This window comes from Drosophila miranda (genome assembly GCF_003369915.1).
Source record: "Drosophila miranda strain MSH22 chromosome Y unlocalized genomic scaffold, D.miranda_PacBio2.1 Contig_Y2_pilon, whole genome shotgun sequence".
Lineage (NCBI taxonomy): Eukaryota > Metazoa > Arthropoda > Insecta > Diptera > Drosophilidae > Drosophila > Drosophila miranda.
The window spans coordinates 22876020-22896724 of NW_022881614.1; the positions used below are offsets into that span (position 1 = coordinate 22876020).

Genomic DNA, 20705 nt, shown 5'->3' on the forward strand with positions numbered 1-20705 from the left:
ATTTGCCTACCAATTCAGTGGCCCCAGAAATTCAGGGAATAATAACTACAATATCATTAAGATTCAACCAACGACAACCAAGGACTAATAGTTCACCATTCGACCAAAAAAGGGATCTTCAGAGGAATAACATGTCATGGGGACAACCCTATTTCTTGGGTAATAGACAACAAAATCAGGCCCCAGAACCAATGGATGTAGACGAATCGGATACAAATCAAGAACCGACAGAACAGCAATCAATTCAGGGGAAATAATAATAATAGAAATTATCGGGAGAATACTAACGGTTATTATAGGAGAAATAATAACAATTATAACCAAGCTCAGCATTTTAGGGCAAACGTAGTACCGAATAATCAGTCTAACGAAAAATCAGGCGCAGAAACGAAAGCCAAACGAAATGTCGGAACAACCGGCTAATAAAGCAATGCGGATAAATAACATTGAGGAGGACCATTTTTTAGATCAGCCCCCGAAGTAGGTCTGCCCTACTTAAAAAGAGTAGATAAAAAAATAAACAGAGAATTAAAAGTTTTGATAGATACGGGAGCAACTTCCTGTTATATAAAAAAGGGAATTTACGAAAATAAAAAAGAATTATCAATTTATAAGAAAGTTGCTACAGTGAATGGGTTTTCAATAATTAAATATTTCCATAATATAACTATTTTCAACACAAAAACAAGTGTTTTATTGAAATAGATGGAATGGAGGCAGATTTACTAATAGGATTTAACCTATTAAAGAAAATCGGAGCTGTTATTGATACAGGAAAGGGGACTTTAAGTTATAAAGACAATGAGGAGAAACTAATATATGACGAGGTCCTTTCTTTAAACAAATTAACCTTTATAGAAGGAAAAACCATCCTTCCGTTGAACGAATATATAATAAAAAAATATTTTGAAGAAGAAAAAGAAATGAAAAGTGATTCAGTAAAGGTAGAAGGAAGTTTATATAGCTTGGGATCAAAAAAATCCTGAGCACGCCGACGAAGAATTATCCGTCAATAGTTTGGGATTCAAAATATCCTGAAACCCGCCGTCGTTGAATTATCCGACATCCAAAGTTTTAATAGTTTGGGATTAAAATATCCCTGAGCACGCCGTCGTTGAATCATCGGACACTAAAAGTTCGAATAGTTTTGGGATTAAAGAATCCTGAACACGCCGTCGTTGAATTATCCGACAATGAACAATTTAAAAGTTTGGGATGCAAAAATCCTGAACGCGCCGTCAAAATATCCGACATTAAAAATATGCAATTCTGAATTGAAAATAATGAAATTGTTTAACACAATAACCTACAAAGAGGACAATTTAGAAAATCTCAGAGAGAAAATGGTATCTATATCGAAGAAGACCATGCCAATATAAATTTACAGTTACCGTTCAGAACGGATATAAAAGGAGAGATTAACACTAAACATGATAGACCGGTATATGGCAAGCAGTATCCATACGCTTATTCGGTTAACGATTTCGTTAATAACGAAATAAGTAAAATGTTAGATGAAGTATAATCAGACCTAGTAAAAGCCATATAATTCACCGGTAATAGTAGTACCAAAGAAGGGAGTAAATGAGGACGGAACTCCTAAACATAGATTAGTAATAGACTTTAAGAAACTTAATGAAAACACCATACCGGATAGATACCTATGCAAGATCCTTCAGTAATCCTTGCCAATTTAGGTAAGGCAAAGTATTTCTCGGCCATTGATTTAGAGTCAGGTTTCTATCAGATTTTAATGAGGGAATCAGATATTGAAAAAACATCTTTTTCCATAAATAACGGCAAATATGAATTTCTAAGAATGCCTATGGATTGACGAACGCTCCCAGAATTTTCCAAAGGGCAATGGACGATATACTTAGAGAACAAGTTGGGAAAACTTGTCACGTCTATATGGACGATATAATAATATTTTCAAAAACTATAGAACAACATTATAAAGATCTTATTCATATAATACAGATATTGCAAAACTCTAATATGAAAATTTCCCTAGAGAAGTCTAAATTCTTTCAATTGGAAACAAAATTTCTGGGATACATTGTTTCCCAAATATCATTAAAACAGATCCAGACAAAATTTCCACAATACAAAACTATCCAATTCCTAAAAATATCAGAGAGCTACGTAGCTTCTTAGGACTAACAGGGTATTACAGAAAATTTGTCCGAAATTATGCTACAATTGCCAAACCATTAACAAAATATCTGAATGGAGTAAATGGGAAAGTTTCACGAAGGGCATCCAAGAAAACATTAATACAGCTGGATGAACCAGCAATGGAGCATTTAATAATTTAAAGGACAGTTTAATAGCACATATTGAATTAGTACAACCAGATTACAATAAAAAATGCACATTAACACAGATGCATCGGACATAGCAATAGGTGCAGTTTTGTCGCAAGATGGGAATCCCATAACATTTATTTCTAAAACTTTAAGTAAAACCGAGCAATTATATGCTACTAATAAAAAGGAATTATTAGCTATTGTATGGGCATTAAAAAATTTGCGAAATTATTTATACGGAGTGAGTGGAATTGAAAATACATACAGATCACCAACCTTTGTCCTTTGCAATGTCGCAAAAAAAATCCAAATGTTGAAATGAAACGTTGGTATTACTTCATAGAAAGTTTCACACCAAAAATCATTTATAAGCCAGGCTCAACTAACGTAGTAGCGGACGCTTTATCTCGGATTAAAATAAATCATATGACAGATAGTGATGTCGACCAGACAGAATCAGAATCAGACATAAATACTCAGCATTCAGCAGAGAGTAGTTTTGAAAACGTCATTCAAGAGACTAGCAAGCCTCTAAACCAATTTAAACAGCAGCTACTATTAGCGCAAGGGAGATTCACAGTTCATGAGTTAGTAAGAGTTTATGAAAATTCCCGACATATTATTGAATTTGATACGGTAGACAATCTGTTAATCATTTTTAAAAGAATTTATTCAGCCTCACTTAACCACAGGAATACACTGCACTTTAGAAGATTTATACCTTATCCAAAATAAGCTAAAGGAAAACTTCATAAATAAATTTCTCTTCACGAAAAGTTCCTCCAAGATGTAGTAAATTCAGAAGATAAAGCTATAATTATAGAAGAAACACATTGCAGAGCCATAGAGGACTAGACGAAATTTACAAACAAATAACTAAGCTGTATTATTGGCCAAACCTGCACAAAAAATTAAAAGAATATATAAAAAATTGTGAGATCTGTAACAAAAACAAATATCACAGACACCCTGTAAAAATTCCAATTGGGGAAGCTCCATTCCAGCAAAAGAAGGAGATCAATTACACTTAGACATATACTATGCCCAAAACCTAACATTCACTTGATGGTCAAGGAAATTAAAAGTAAATTAAACATTGAAAATAAGGTAATGGAAATTTTGCAACACTTTCCGTTAGCAACATCTTTAATGACTGACAACGAACCAAGCTTTACTTCAGCACAATTTAGATCATTCATACAAAGAAGTAACTTAACTATTTATTATGCTGATCCCAGACACAGCACCTCAAATGGTCAGGTAGAAAGGGTACATTCCACACTAACAGAAATAGCGCGGTGCATCAAGGATGAACTAAATCTAACAGATTATTCAGAAATAATAATAAGGGCGGCACTGAAATATAACCTGACGATACATTCAACGACCAATCAAATGCCATATGACATATTGTATAACAAAATAGAACACAAGCATAATCCAATATTACTTAAGGAAGCTCAGACCAAAATGCTTAAGCTACATAACAAAGATAGAAGAGAAAAAGATTATAAAATAGGAGAAATAGTTTATGAAAAGAAATTCGGGAAAGAAATAAACTTCAATCCCGATACAAAAAGCAGGTAGTTAAGGAAAATCGACCGAATAAAATTATAATCAACAATAGAAACAGAATTATACATAAAGATAACATCAAATATTAAATATTTTCATGACGACTTTTTGAAAATACAAAATAAAGTAAATGAATTAACTGAAAATAATAATAAACAATTTGTAATAAATTCCAAATTTTTTCAAAAGAAATTGAATTGCTATCAAATTCATTAAAAAATTTCATCTTCAATGAAGAAACGATACTGAGAAAGCGTCGTTTAAAATTAATAACTTTTGACCTACTAAATTTAGTTGATACCATAACCCTCTTAAAAGTAAACATTTTCAATACAAAAATTTTAAATATAAACGAAATAGAGGACATTTATAAGCATGAAAAACATCCTGTTGAACTGTCTGATCTGCTGGACATTGCAACGGTTAAAATAATTCGAAATGCTGATTTAATAATCATTTACATAAAATATCCTCAAATTAAAGATATTTGCAAGTTTTTACCATGCAAGAGCCATCTCACAAAATGATGGAATGTTAGTTATAAGTGAAAAAGTTTGTGAATGTAAGGAGAAATACTATTTAATGAATAATTTTAAAAGTGAAACTTTTAACAATTACGCACAAATAAATTTAAAGAAGACCTGTTTCACCAATTTACTTAATGGCTTTAAAGACAACTGCACTAAAAAAAGGGAAAAAAAACAAAGAAATAGACATCATTCAGGATGGTGCCATATTAGTTTCAGGCAAAAATATCGTAGACAATACTACTTTGTTAGGATCGTATCTCCTTATATTCAACAACACAATTGTAATAAATAATATAACCCACATAAATGATAAGGGTAAAATTCTAAGATATATATCGCATCATAGATATAGCGATTTTGAATTAGTTGATTATATACAATCGAATGATAAGCAATTTTCTTTTGATAGTGTTAATATTTTAAATCCGCTTATAACATTAGGTAATACGGCCTTACCATTAACAACATTATTCTTAATAATTTTGATATTGATAATGTTATTTTACTTCGGCTATAAATTAACCAAATTTGTACTTATTAAATCAATAAGAATACCGTCAGAAGAAATAGTGGAAAGCAACATTCAAATCCTGTCAGAAGAAATAAGAGCTCTATCAGAACTTCAAAATGTATCGGACGAAACATTTAAGAATGGGGGAGGTAACGTACCCAATTCTATTGAGCTCTTATACGAGTTGTAAACAATCTTTGGCTTTCCAAAACGAAAACAATTTCAATCTTGGCCTCCGCCTAATTGATTTCTAAGATGTACAATCTCAAGGGCTCCCGCCGCAATCCCAATCTTTGACACTCGCCTAAATGGAAAACCAATGTTTGCCCACACCCGGCTTCTCATAAACAATCTCACTCCCGGCTTTCTGCAGATCCTGCACTTTAGGCATTTTACAGTTCTCTCTTTGGATGACGAAATCCAATACTCGGGATGGCGAAATCAATTGAAATGTTTATAGAAAAACTATTCCCGAAAGGGATCAACGATGCAAAGATCAGAAAGTTCAAGTCAGTCTTGATCCAGAAGCGACACCGCAAAGTCGAGCTAAAAATTAAGATCGCGCAAACCCTTTGTCCGGAATCCTTTGTGACCCTCTACTTAAATCTATATCAGTGAAGTTAGAAGTAAAATAAAAACTTTTTAAAAACACAATCCGCTACCGCAGTTTTTTAATTTACATATGTATGTGCAGTATGTATGGATCGTTATTTTGTTGGTAGTATAATTAGTTATATAAGGAGGCGCAGTGATTTGTTATTTTATTTCCTTATAAAACCGACAAACTATGGAACGTTGAGCATGCACGGAATAAACCACAAAAATAATTGCAAGAATATGCCTTTATGTTTGTTGCCAGCCGCTTGGATTGCGTTGCGATGTGTACATACATGTATGTATGTATGTATGTTAGCAACGAAAGCTCAGCTGGTAGCTGGAGAGGTAAGAATATTATTTACACTGGATCGGAAGCTGAACGCAGGAGTTAGCTTGGATCAAATTAAACTTTTGGAGAAGTAGGAAGCCACAACCGTTGGCAGAACGAAGTATGGTTTAATTTTGAGCTAGAGCGAGAAATAAATACATACACATGCATGTACATATGCCACGGGAACTCGGACTGGGATGGAAAACTCGCACAAAATCACTGCACTGTTGTTAGGCACAATCGAAGATTACTTATCTTGAACTTGGAGCGATCCGCCGATGCTGGCTGGGGTGAGCTTCTCCTTATGGGGAAGGCGAAGATCCGGCTCGAAGGACCAATGTTTGTAGTGGGGCGGATCGAAGCTTAACTCTCCCACACCGCAATTGCGGTAGCCGTCATAAGAATTGAAAACCGTTATGTTTAGTGGTATATATATAATTATGTGTGTATTTGGTTGGACGGTCGCGCGGTAGATCGGCCGTCTGAAGCGGGGGTGAAATCGTAACTGCTTAACTCTATGCCTTATGGTGCTTTTTCTGCCGTGAGCGCCGTGTGGATCGTGGATTGTGGATCCGAGCGCCCCTCGAGCGCGCGAGAGCGAGTTGGGACCGGGGCGCACGGAGTTGGCACAGTGCGCGGAAATTGTTTACGGCTGGCCTGAACAACATCTTTAATTGTGTTGCTCAAAGCGTTTTTATAAATGACATTATTTTCTGGTATGTTTTCTAAGTTTAGCTTATTGTTTATTAATAATGCTTTTATCTCTAATTCTTCTATAAACTTACGAAGACTGCCGTTGAATCTGGTGGTGTATAGTTGTCGTAAGAGTTCTTCATATGGTGTGTGATTTTTGAACTCGTTGATCAGCGCCGTCTTCAGTTCGAGCCACGTGTTGGGTTGTATCATTTGCGATTTGCGTTGTGCCTCTCCTGACAGTTGGATCTCGGTCGCTCCAAATAGGATCCTTTGTTGGCGAAGATCTTCAGTTGGATATAATTCGCATACATATTCGATTCGTTTGATAAATGAGCTTAGCTGTCCAGATGAACAGTCATAGGCAGGTATTTGTCTGATCGACAGCAGTGCCTGGTTCAAGTGGATTTCGCTCAATGATAGTGGTGGTAACGCCATGTTGTTGGTGTTGATTGGGTTTTGTTTTGTTTTCAGTAGTTTTTAACTTTATTTTGGTTCACTTGTAAGTTTTTTGATTTTGTATTTAGTGTTTCACTGTTCTTGGTGGATCACTATCTCCGCTTACTTCAGTTCACTTAATTTTAGTTTTGCAAATCGTATGTGCTCGTAACACATAGGTTCTTTGGCGGATTTCACAATTTTATTAACGATTCCGGATTACGTGATCACAGTAATTAGAAATTACACAAGCTGACCATTACCGAAATATAGGAGTTAATTTTAAACGAAATCCTACCGACTGCGCCAGTTAAATATCCGCAACTCGAAATTTAGTTTTTAAAAAAGATTTTATTTTTAGTACTTAATTTCTTTATGTCACAAGATTGGTTGAATTCCCCGACTTAACTTTACGTCTGCTTGTCTCAAACGGAACTGATCTCTCTGCTGCTGGCTAGTTTCCATGAGCCCTTCTCTTGGAACTCCCGACTCTGGCTTCGGGCGTTGCTTTCCTCGGCTGCATCTTCGTGTCGGTGGCGAACGTGCCTGGATCGATATTTGGGGATGCGTCGGCTTTGATGAAAGGCATCCACTGCTGGCGATCGGTGTTGCATTACATGACGGAGCTAGGAATGTGATACTCCTTGGTTTTATGTCTAGCTTTGATTGGTCCTCATGAGTGGCGTGATTCTAAAGAATCGATTTCTCGAGAGTGGCGTGATTCTAATGTTGATGAAACAATGTGGTCCATTGTTTATATTATGGGGGGCCCTAGCTTGGAGTATGGGAAGAAACAGTTATTGATTCTTGAGTGGGGTCCTGTTACTTGTGTGGATGGGGTGGATGAATTGTACATAAACATAATGTGTATGGAATGTGGGGAATTATGGATATGTCACTATATTGGTGTTTATATATTTTTAATATTTTTTTTGTTTTTTTTGTTGTTTTTTTTTTTTTTTGAATAACTTTAGCCTATTTTTATTAACTGTCTGTGGTTTCTTGTTGTTTACGTCTATTATGATATTGTTTCTTTCTTCTATTTTTATTACTTCATAGGGTCCTAAGTACTGATTATCTAATTTAGGACCCGAGTCGTTTTTGAGTAATACTAAATCTCCTACTTCTAACTTTAAGTCATTAACTTTTTTATCATATTCTATTTTACGTTTTTGTTTTTCTATTTCTATCATTGATATTTCTCTGTTATACGCTAACTGTAATTTAAATTTAAACTCTTTTGCATAATCATCTATTATAGGATCTATCTTCGTTGAAGTATTAAATTCCGTGAACTGTCTAGGTAATCTGCCATAAATAAGTTCATACGGACAGTAGTCGTGTACTGTTGATGGAGTAGTATTAAAACAATATGTGAAATAGTTCAACCATTCGTCCCAATCATCTTTCTCAATTGAGAGATAAGAACGAATGTATTCGTACTGTTCCTAAAGTTTGATGGTGGTGTGCTGTTGTCATTAATAAGTGAATTGTTATACTCTGTACCCATGTCTGTTATGAACGTCTTCATAGGACCGTACTTTAGTATAAACAATTCAAATATTGCTTTAGCTACTGTTTTTGCGCTTTTGTCTTGTATTGGTATTGCAACTAGATACTTTTTGAGATCGCATATTATAGTTATTGAGTAATAGTTACCATTCTCTGTTCGAGGTAATGGTAGGACCATCTAGTATCTATTAAAACAGTGTCAAAAGCTGTGTTTGGGGTGTTTGTTATAATCATTAGGGCTTTTGTATGTGTTGTAGTCTTAGCTCTTTGGCAGTCTAAACACGTTTTTACATATTTTTTAATAGTTTGTGTCATTTTGGGCCAATGGTATAATTTCTTTATTTTTAATAGGGTACGCGTAATCCCTGTATGGCCTCATTTTATTGTATCGTTGTGATATTTTAACAGGATTGCATTAATTTGACTTTCGTCATTTTTGTCTACTTGTGTCACCTTTTGTAATAGCGCTATTCGTATATTATGTAAATTTTTATTGCCCTTATTTTTAAATTCATTTAAAGTGACATATTCGAAAATTTGTTCACTTGGTGGCATTTGTAAGTTAATGATTTTGTTTATCCCGGCTTCTGAAATAAGTTTCTGAAAAAATTGATCTAAATCGAATTTTTCATTAGAATATAAATCTTTAGCTGAAATTTGTGAAATGATTTGGTTTTTTCTTTTGAGTAAACACTTGAAATTATTCATTTTTATTTTTACAAATTTCTTTACGTCGCTATTGCTAACGACTTCGTAGACATTTGGCTCATATATTTTTTCATGCATTTTAATTTTTTCATCTGCGCAGTTGTTTTCCTTTTTTTTTAATGATCTTGTTTGTACCATCAATATATTTCTGTTTATTTCAGTTAAATCTTTTACGTTTATGCGAGATAATGCATCTGCATCGTGATTATCCTTCCCCTTGAGGTATTCAACTGTAAATTGATACTCTTCTAAGTCTAGTCTCATTCTTGTCAGCTTTGAAGTAAGATTCTTTATTGAAAATAAATATACTAGTGGTCTATGATCTGTTTTTACTAAGAAATGCCTTCCATAGATATAGGGTCTGAAGTGTTTTATTGCCCAGTGTATTGCTGCTAACTCTTGTTCGGTAGACGATTTATTGCTTTCTCCCTGTGTGAAGGATCTTGATGCGTATGCAATTCGTAGTTGCGTACCGTGGAATTCCTGTGACAGTACTGCTCCACATGCATATTGTAGCAAGGTAATAATTAGTGAGGCATTCAACTAGTATTTAAAATAGCATACAGCGCGCATTGGTATTTACCGCACCATCGATACACTCGGTGGGAAATACCAATAGGGAGATATCGGATAAGAAACATCGAGAAGAGAGTGAGTGCACTTTGTAAATGGCGATTGTGAGAGACGGACGCGCAGCTAATAAAAAAGAGTTACATTAAATCACCGGGTTTGTGTTTTTATACCTATACAGTTCACTCACGCACCGATATTGGTCACTACAATTCCCGGGTTAGACGGCCTACAATTTCAGAAGTGGGATACGATCAATCGCCGCCAGTGAAAAATAGCGAAAATTTTTATTATCTCGTCCGTCGAAGACGCCATCGCTGAAAAAAAAACATGTCGGACTTGGTCGGCACGGAGGAGTTCTCGGCCGCCCAGCTGCGCGAATGGCTGGAGTCCCTCAATCTACCAAAAGGTGGAAGCAAAGCTGCCATGGCAGCGAGACTTAACGAAATACCAGTAGAGCTGCGGGGACAGGGACCACCGGCAGCCGAAACATGCGAGAACGAGAGGGAAGATGAGGCGGCCGCAGATCAAGACTCGACGAAGAGCGAACGCAAAGAGAAGAACGAAAAAGCACCGCAAGCGCCTGGGCACAACAACAACCATGGCGAATATCGAGCAGAGGTTGAAATGTTAAAACTGCAAATCGAGCTGCTGAAGCTGCAGAGCGAGAGGGAGAAGGAAGGGAGAGGAGAGAACACAACACCAGCCGCCAGCAATGACGCTGGCGTCATGTTGCTAAATGCCGCCAAAGACATGTTGCCAACATATCATGGCAACATTTCTGGAAACAACGATGACGTCACAACTTGGATCGCGCAGTTTAAGGCCGTCGCAAAAGTGAACAAACTGAAGGATGAGAAGCTACTAATGCTGCTAATGTCGAAGCTTAAGGACAAAGCATTGGTGTGGCTGCATTCGAGTCCGGAGCACATGTCGCTGCCAATCGATCAATTGTTGAACGTCATGGAAGACACTTGCCATCACAAGGAAAGCAAACTGTTGCTCCGTCGCAAGTTCGAGTCCCGTTCATGGGCACGTGGCGAGGAGTTCTCGATGTACTTCAACGCCAAAGTGTCGCTGGCATCCCGCATAGTCATTGACGACGAGGAGTTTATTGACGGAGTCATCGAAGGTATCCCAGATGTAGGCCTGCGTAGGCAAGCCCACATGCAGTGCTTTGGCGCTCCATATCAACTACTCAAGGCGTTCGAGAAGATCATGCTGCCAAAGAAGTACGGTTCAACTGAAGGGGCAAACACTGGAGCCTCGCCAACACCCATTCGCTGCTACAACTGCAACTCTTTGGGCCACGTGGCAGGGGAGTGCCGCAAGCCCAAGCGCGAAAGAGGAGCGTGCTACGGATGCGGCAGCATGAGTCACCAGGTGTCACACTGTGACGAAAAGAAGTACAAGGTACATAACGATTATATATACAAATTTAATATATACATTAGCAATTACAATAACAAATGCTTGTCCTTAAATTGCCTCATCGACTCAGGGAGCCCAATAAGTTTTATGAAGTTATCGTGTCTAGAGCACCAGTCGGAAAATAACCTAAATAAAGTGGAAGAGCGCTCACGATTAAGTTCGAACGAAATCAAAGAAGATGATTTAAGTTTATATAAGTTTAACAAAGACAAGAAAAACAGAGAAATTGAATTTATTTTGAATAAAAATGCGGATTACGCTTATGTTGGACTAAATAATAGCAAACTTAACATCTTTGGTAAAATACCCAGTTTTGTAATTATTAACAAAAATCGAATCAACTTTGAATTACTAGTAGTGGCAGACGAGTCGATGGGCTATGAGGCTGTGTTAGGTAGGGATTTTATGAATTTATGCAAATTTAAAATTGTAAGTGACATTTGCAAGGAGAAGGAGAGTGAGACAAAAAACGAGTGTGAAACAAAAAATGAGTGTTTAGAAAAAAATGAGTGTTTAGGAGAAAATGAGTGTTTAGAAAAAAATGAGTGTTTAGAAGAAAATGAGTGTTTAGGAGAAAATGAGTGTTTAGAAGAAAATGAGTGTTTAGGAGAAAATGAGTGTTTAGAAAAAAATGAGTGGAAAATAGAGAATGAGTGTTTAGGAGAATATGAATGTGAAGTTAAAGATGAGGGTGATAAAGAGAATAAGCATGAAGTAGAAAGTGGAGGCAAGGTAGAAAATGAGTGTTCTGCAATGGTTGAGTGTCTGGAAGACAGCGATACCTGCGAGAGCGTAAAAACCAATTTCAACGAACTACCAAGCCAGTATCCAGACAAAGAAAACGACTGGGAGTTGAAAGTAGGGACAGATTGTAGCCAAGAACTCGCAGGACGACTTAAATACATGTTTAGGACAGCGTATGTAAACGCAGAAAGACCAAACTTACCACAAACCAAGTGGGAAATGAAGTTGAATTTCGAACACGAAAAACCGTTTCATTGCCCACCTAGAAGACTGTCGTATAGCGAAAAAGCCCAAGTACAGAAAATGATAGACGAATACACAGAAAAAGGTTACATCAGAACCAGTGAGTCAGAATACGTTTCGCCTATAGTACTGGTAAAAAAGAATTCGGGAGAGTTGAGACTGTGCGTCGATTATCGCACACTTAATAAAGGTATGATAAAGGACAATTACCCAACACCTCTGATAGACGACCTACTAGATAAACTGTCAGGGAAAAGACTTTTCACCAAGTTAGACCTGAAGAATGGATACTTCCACGTATTTATGCATAAAGATTCAGTTAAATACACATCGTTCACGACCCCCATGGGACAATACGAATGGTTGAGGATGCCGTTCGGGTTACGAAATGCATCGGCGGTGTTTCAAAGATTCACAAACAACATTTTTGCAGATATGGTAAAGGAAGACAAAGTTATAATATACATGGACGATATTATGGTAGCAACAAAAGATAGTGATAGTCACATGGAAATTTTACAAGAAGTGATGAGACGATTGGTAGAGAATAAACTTGAATTAAGGATTGATAAATGCGAATTCTTACAGTCAGAAGTTAAGTACCTGGGCTATTCCATATCGGGTAACGGAATTAAACCAGATACGAAGGGATTACAGGCAGTAAAAGGGTTCCCAGTCCCCACGAAAACGAACGAAGTGCAGAGTTTCTTAGGGTTATGTTCTTACTTTAGACGGTTCGTAAAAGATTTTTCTACGAAAGCTAAGCCCCTTTATGATTTGGTCAAAAAAGACAGGAAGTTTGAATTCGGTATCGTAGAACTAGAATGTTTCGAACAACTCAAAAGTAATTTGTTGGAAGCACCGATCTTGGCACTTTACAATCCCAGAGATCCGACAGAATTACATTGCGATGCAAGTTCGTTAGGTTTCGGGTCAATTCTAATGCAGAAGAAGGGTGATGGCAGAATGCACCCGGTGTTTTATTTCTCCAAGCGGACAACAATTACCGAAGCAAAATACCACAGCTTTGAACTGGAGACACTAGCGATAATTTATGCACTACAACGGTTTAGAGTATACGTGCAAGGCATACCCTTCAAAATAGTGACAGACTGCAACGCGCTAACTATGACTCTAAACAAAAAAGAACTCAATCCACGCATTGCCCGCTGGGCGTTAGAGTTACAAAATTATGACTACAAGTTAGAACACAGGTCAGGAAGTAGAATGCAACACGTAGATGCGCTAAGCAGAGCCGTTCAGATACTCACGGTAGACACAAACACCTTTGAAGAAAATTTAATTATATGCCAAAACAGAGATAACAAACTGATGGAGCTGAGAGAAACGTTACAGAAATCAGAACACAAACATTATGAGATGAGAAACGGAATAATATACAGGAAAAAAGATAACAATACTATCCTATTCTGCGTACCCGAGGAAATGGAAGGCCACGTACTCTATAAGTACCACGATGAACTAGGGCACGTCGGTATAGACAAGATGACCGACGCTATATCGAAAAGCTACTGGATCTCAAACGTAAGGTATAAAGCCAAGCGACACATTGAAAACTGTCTAAAATGCATAGCGTACTCAGCAAAACACGGAAAAGAGGAAGGGTTTTTACACAACATACCAAAAGGGTCAGGACCATTCGAGGTAGTACATATCGACCATTTCGGGCCAGTCGACAAAGGCAGGGCCAACAAACATGTTTTAGTAGTAATAGACGCGTTCACCAAATTCGTAAGACTTTATACGACCAAAACCACTAGCACAAAGGAAGCAGTAATTGCAATGAAAGATTATTTCCGAGCTTACAGTAGACCCAGATGCATTGTGTCAGACAGAGGAAGCTGTTTCACGTCAAAAGAGTTTGAAGAATTCTTAGAACAGAGCAATGTTAAACACGTAAAGATAGCAACAGGGTCGCCACAGGCCAACGGGCAGGTAGAAAGGGTGAACAGAAGTTTGGGACCCATGATTGCAAAGCTTGTTGACCCGGAAAAAGGATTACATTGGGATATGGTAGTGGAAACAGTAGAACACGCGATGAACAACACAATTCAAAGAACAATTAATGAACACCCGAGCAGAATGTTGTTTGGGGTCGTACAAAAAGGAAAGGTTTCAGATTTACTAAAAGATCATCTAGACGAACTAACCGAACAGCGGGCAACAAGGGATATAGAAAAGATTAGAGCAGTAGCAGGCACTCATCAGGAAAAAATACAGTCTTATAACAAACAAGCAACAAATTCAAAGCGAAGGGAGCCACACGTGTACGTAGATAATGATCTAGTTATGGTGAGAAATTTCGACACTCATACAGGGGTGTCTAAAAAGCTTATCCCGAAGTTCAAAGGACCTTATAAGATATCAAAGGTGTTAAAAAATGATAGGTATTTGCTAGAAGATGTAGAGGGGTTTCAACAATCAAGGATCCCGTATAAAGGAGTTTGGGCGGTGGCAAATATGAAGCCGTGGATTGAAAATGGTAATAATGCAAATGTCACAGGGAATCAAAATGAAGAAAATGATTGTAACACGTAAACTTAGAATATTAAGAGTAAACCACACCCAACTGTAATAAATCAACCTATCTAGAAACTAAATTAAATGTAAGGAGTTCAGGAGCACTCCGGTCAGGATGGCCGAATTGTAGCAAGGTAATAATTAGGGAGGCATTCAACTAGTATTTAAAATAGCATACAGCGCGCATTGGTATTTACCGCACCATCGATACACTCGGTGGGAAATACCAATAGGGAGATATCGGATAAGAAACATCGAGAAGAGAGTGAGTGCACTTTGTAAATGGCGATTGTGAGAGACGGACGCGCAGCTAATAAAAAAGAGTTACATTAAATCACCGGGTTTGTGTTTTTATACCTATACAGTTCACTCACGCACCGATATTGGTCACTACAATTCCCGGGTTAGACGGCCTACAATATTTACTTGCATCTGTGGTTATGCAAAATTCTTTGCTAAAATCAGGATATTGCAATAATGTTGGCTTCGTTAATGCTTTCTTTAGATAATTAAATGATTCTTCACATTCTTTAGTCCATTGGAATTGGACATTTTTCTTGCACAATCTTGTCAAATTGCGTGAGTATTGTGCGAAATTATTAATGAATCTTCTGTAATAGTTACAAAAGGCGACGAAACGTCGTGCACTATCTGCGTCTGTTGGAGTTGGATAGTTTTTAATAACATCCTATTTTTTATCATCCGGAAGGATGACATGGTCTGTACATTTATGGCCGAGGAATGTTACTTCGTGCATAAAGAATGAACATTTCTCTGGGTTTAATTTAAGGTTGTGTTTTCTACAAAATTCAAATATACTCGTAAGGTTTTTGAACATATGCTGTTCAGAACAGCCTATAACAAATAAATCGTCCATGTAAAGAAATGCTTGCGATGGTTCTAGACCAGAAAAAGCAAGTTGCATCATTCTCATAAATGAATTTGGGGCTACTTTTAGACCATAGGGTAATCGCGTGAAGCGATATGAGCCAGTGCTCGTAGAAAATGATGTTATATTTCTAGATTTGTTTTCTAGTTCTATTTGATGGAATCCAGACATAAGGTCTAGACACGAAAAATATTTCGCCCTTCCTAATTGATATAATATTTCTTCTATTCTAGGTAATGGATATTTATCAGCTAGAAGTTTTTTTTATTAATTTGCCGATAATCCACCACTAGACATTATGTGCATACCACACAAGACCATACGATCTGCATGTTATCTAGAGTTCAACCAATATAACGATCTTGCGATCGCTTGGTTTTATCCTAATAAAAGCACACGTCCCTTAAGGTCCGTGTTTTAATTGCATGTATTAGCTCTAGAATTACCACAGTTATCCAAGTAACTGTTAACGATCTAAGGAACCATAACTGATATAATGAGCCTTTTGCGATTTCACTTTTAATTCGTGTGTACTTAGACATGCATGGCTTAATCTTTGAGACAAGCATGTAACTACTGGCAGGATCAACCAGAATAATGTTTTCATTTTTTTGTGATATACATTAAATAAAACCAAGCACATGAGTTCATGTGGAATGGAATTTATATATTTTGGCAATATTTGAATTTGCATATAAATCGCTTTGATTATATGCTGGTACATTGTTGAAATGGTACTCATACAATATTTAATCATATAAGACCATTTCAAAAAATTCACGATAATAATTCGAAACAGAAATGATATATACTAAATAGTATATATCTTGGTTAGTTTCACTATATTATCTTTATTAAGATCAATTTGAAAACAAATATCTCCTATTAAACACTACTTTGAGTATAATGACAACATATAATAATATCATATACAATACTGTACCAAATATTGTATACAATACCGATGGACATCAACTGTCCATCATGTATAGGTTTTCTGCCATGCTTTCCGCAAATCGGGTATTTTTGCCTCTTAACAATAGTTTCTTTTTGTATTTTAATAAAAAATACTATACTATCACTTCAAAATTATTCATATAAATTAAGAAATTTATATATATTCATATAAAATATACAGACATTGCCGGCTAAGTATATTCTCCATATCATATGAAATTAAATTAATAATTTTTCATTATAAATTTATCATATGAAAAATACCATGCACGAGACTACCACTCCCTATATAGGTTTTCTGCCACTCTTTCCGCAAATCTGGTATTTTTACTTGAGAGTGCCTCTTAACAATATGTTCTTTTCGAATTTCAATACAAAATACTATACTATCACTTCAAAATTATTCATATATATTAAGAAATATATATATACTCATGTAAAATATACAGACATTGCCGGCTTAGTATGTTCCCCATATCATATGTAATTAAATGAATTATTTTTCATTACATTCATCATTCATTACATGAAAAATATCATATCAGCTGGTATCTTTGCTTTAATTTCACATATACACGTAATTGATATATTTATATTAAATACATTTTTATATTTTCTATATTTAAAATCGCATTATGATTATGTTATAATGTTATATTATGTTCAAAGTGACCGCCACGATAATTAGATATTGATCTCTAACAACACTGCGCATGTGCCCTGCTGCATATCGATGTTTTCATATCGATATTCTTCTTTTGGCGTCTGTCTCTTGCGTATGTTACTCGGAAGCACATATAATTCTGTATACTGATCTTCTGCTGTCTTACAAATAAAATAACTTTAACAGGTTATGGGCCCAGACACCAATTCACCCAGAAACAGTATAAAACAGAAACAGTGAGAAACAATAAACATTGTTTGGTGCTTAGTGAAAAGCAGTGCTAAAAAAATGGCATAGACTCATTAGTGTATGTGTGTACATAGAAAGGCAAAAGAACAAGTTGAACAAATTCAACGGAGATTCGCATTGTGTTTTTTTGATTAGAATTTTGCAGCGAATCGGACCGTTGCCGTGGTTTAAAGTCCAAAATAAAGCAGTCCCAACGGATCAAGAAACACAAAAGCGAACGGAGATTCAAGTGTGTATACCAAAAAGTGCGTATGCCAAGCCGCACAAAACCGCGAGTGTGTATACCCAAAAGTTTGTATACCAAGGCATAGAAAATCCCGAGTGTATGTGTGTAAATAGCAACTCGGAGGGATACTTAAGAGAAAACGAAAAAACAAAAGAAACACACGGACAACAGTATTGTCGTCGTAGTTTCTTTGTGCATGAGACGATCGACAGTTACAAATTTTGCACTGTGGGACAATAAGTATAAAAAATGAGTGGATATATGAATTTCAATATTGAGAAACTGGACGAAAACAATTATAGCACATGGGAAGTTTTGATGAGAAGTGTTCTCATACAAAATGATTTGTGGCCAAACGTCAGTGGTAAAATTGAGCTTAGTGAAAGTGGAACAAATGAGCAACGTGCAGCTTTTGAACTAAAGGATCAAAAGGCGTTGACGTCAATTTTACTTTGTGTTAAATCGACCCAACTAAACAATATTAACGAGGGGGAACGTTGTGAGTTGCTGCGTACACCGCAACTCTACAGTTATACCCGATACTAAGTCAGTATGGCTCTCCTGCGGCAGACGCCGCTAATATTGAACCACACGACAAAGAGTGCGTGCGAGAGAGACAGAAAATCAGTCTGAGCGTGACGTCGGGCGCTGCGTGGCCACTGCAAATTGATTTCTTGCTTTTGGCTACAAAAATGATCCGATCTGATCCAGATTCAGCAATCTGATAGATATAGTCATTATCTATGATTCTGCGTTGTTAGTTTTCTCGAATGTGCAATATTGTGGATGCAACAGATTTTCGTTTTTTGTGGGGGCGGAAGGGGGTGGGGCGAAATTCTGAGATATACGTTTTATAGTGAGATCTAACAGAAGTGCGGATACCAAATTTGGTTACTCTAGCCTTAATAGTCGCTGAGATTTGTGGATGCCCCAGATTTTCGTCCTTTGCGGGGGCGGAAGGGGGTGTGGCGAAATTTGGACACGAAACGGTCAAGGTCCGATATCACAGGAGTGTGGATACCAAATTTGGTTGCTCTGGCTCTTATAGGTTCTGAGATCCTTGAACTCATATTTTGCAATTGGCAAAGCCGACCCTGAAACCTGTGTGTTAGAGAGAGACAGAGCGAGAAAGAATGAAATTGTTTTCTTGATTCTGGCTATAATAATTATACGATCTGGTTGAGATTTTACACTCTAGAACATATAGTCATTCTCTACGATTCTGCGTTTTTGGTTTTATCGTATCTTTAAAAATGTGGATGCCACAGATTTTCGTCCTTTGTGGAGGCGGAAGTGGGCGGGGCGAAGTTTTGAAATATTTTTGTAGCAGTGACATATCACAGAAGTCTGGATCCAAAACATCGTTGCTCTAGCTCTTATAGTCTTTGAGCACTAGGCGCTGAAGGGGACGGACGGACGGACAGACGGACAGACAGACAGGGCTCAATCGACTCGGCTATTGATGCTGATCAAGAATATATATACTTTATGCGGTCGGAAACGATTCCTTCTGGACGTTACACACATCCACTTTTACCACAAATCTAATATACCCCAATACTCATTTTGAGTATCGGGTATAAAAATCGTCGTCACAGGCATGGCAAAAGATAAATAAAATTCACAGGCCAAGCGGACCAGCAAGGGTAGTGCTTTTAATTAAACAATTGTTGACGTTAAAAATGTCGGATGGTATAAGTGCACAGGAATATTTGCGGAAATTCCAGGTGGTACACGAGGCTTTAGCAGAGGTCAACATAAAGGTTGATGAAAAGATCTTATCAGTTGTGTTGCTAAATGGTTTGCCTAAATCGTATGAAAGTTTTGTTGTTGCGATTTAGACGCGAGATGATTTGCCGAGCTTGAGCATGCTAAAAATACAAATTTCTGAAGAAGCGAATAGGCAGGAAGATAGCATTAGCAAGGAAATTACAAGTAGCGCGGAACTACACGTCAGCTATGACAACAACAATTTTAAGAAAAACTTTAAGAAGGGCAAAAAGTGTTTTAAGTGCGGAAAGGAAGGTCATTTTAAATCGGAATGCCGTGCTAAAAGCAAGCAGGAAGGAGCAAACAACAAGGGCGCAAACAGTAAAAGCGGGGAAAGATTGGGTACAATGCTTTGCGTAACCGAATATGCCAAAGTGGAACCAGAAAAATATGTACCAATCCTAAGTTTAGCTAAGCCAAATGACCAGATGTTAAATGCATGGTGCATAGACAGTGGCGCAACGGCGCATCTATGTTGTGACAAGGAACGCTTTGTGTCGTTCACGGAAGATAATCAAAAAGTATTTTTAGCCGGCGGTAAATCACTTATTGCTGAAGGGCATGGAACTGTTCAAGTAAAGTTCGGTGATAGATCCGTTACGCTGGAAAAGGTTATCTTGGTACCAGATTTGCAGTACAATTTTATATCGGTCACAAAACTATTAAAACATGGAAAAAAAGTTGTGTTTGAGAAAAATCAAGCGATGATTTTTGAAAACGGAAAAATAGTTATAAAGGCACATCTGGAAAATGGATTGTTTATGGTTCAGGACAATCAGGAAAAGTGTATGAACATTGTAAATGTTGAAGCAGATGCATTCAAATGGCACAATAGGTTCGGCCACGTACATTTTGACGCATTAAAGGAAATGGTTAACAAGGAGATGGTAATAGATCTCAAGGGCATATACAAGCCAAAACAAGTGTGTGCAATATGCGCAAAAAGTAAAATTTGCGTGCAACCATTTTTTGACTTGCTCAAACAGGCCAAAGGGCGTTCTAGACTTAATACATACTGATGTATGCGGTCCAATGCAAAAGCAGTCAATGGGAGGCAATCGATATTTCGCCACATTTATTGATGATTGTTCAAGATATGTATCAGTAAGTTTCCTAAAAACCAAAGATCAGGTTTTCGAGGCTTTTAAAGAATTTAAAAGTCAAGTTGAGTGCCAAACTGGGAGAAAAGTCAAGGTTTTACGAAGCGACAATGGCCG

The 20705-nt window shown here is 37.0% G+C and overlaps 1 protein-coding gene and 1 long non-coding RNA gene across 2 annotated transcripts; one reads left to right on the forward strand and one right to left on the reverse strand.

Annotated features, from left to right (window-relative positions):
- Positions 1–6792: 6792 nt before the first annotated feature.
- LOC117192514 lies at positions 6793–16216 on the reverse strand. Its single transcript, XR_004474358.1, has 3 exons — positions 15934–16216; positions 8508–8509; positions 6793–6803 (listed from the first exon to the last, which is right to left on the reverse strand). It is a non-coding gene; the product is annotated as an uncharacterized LOC117192514 (long non-coding RNA).
- LOC117192491 lies at positions 9872–11686 on the forward strand. The gene is made up of 2 exons (XM_033397195.1): positions 9872–11187; positions 11258–11686. The coding sequence occupies exons 1-2, from the start codon at positions 10105–10107 to the stop codon at positions 11285–11287; spliced, it is 1113 nt and encodes a 370-aa protein (XP_033253086.1). The 5' UTR covers positions 9872–10104; the 3' UTR covers positions 11288–11686.
- Positions 16217–20705: the final 4489 nt, after the last annotated feature.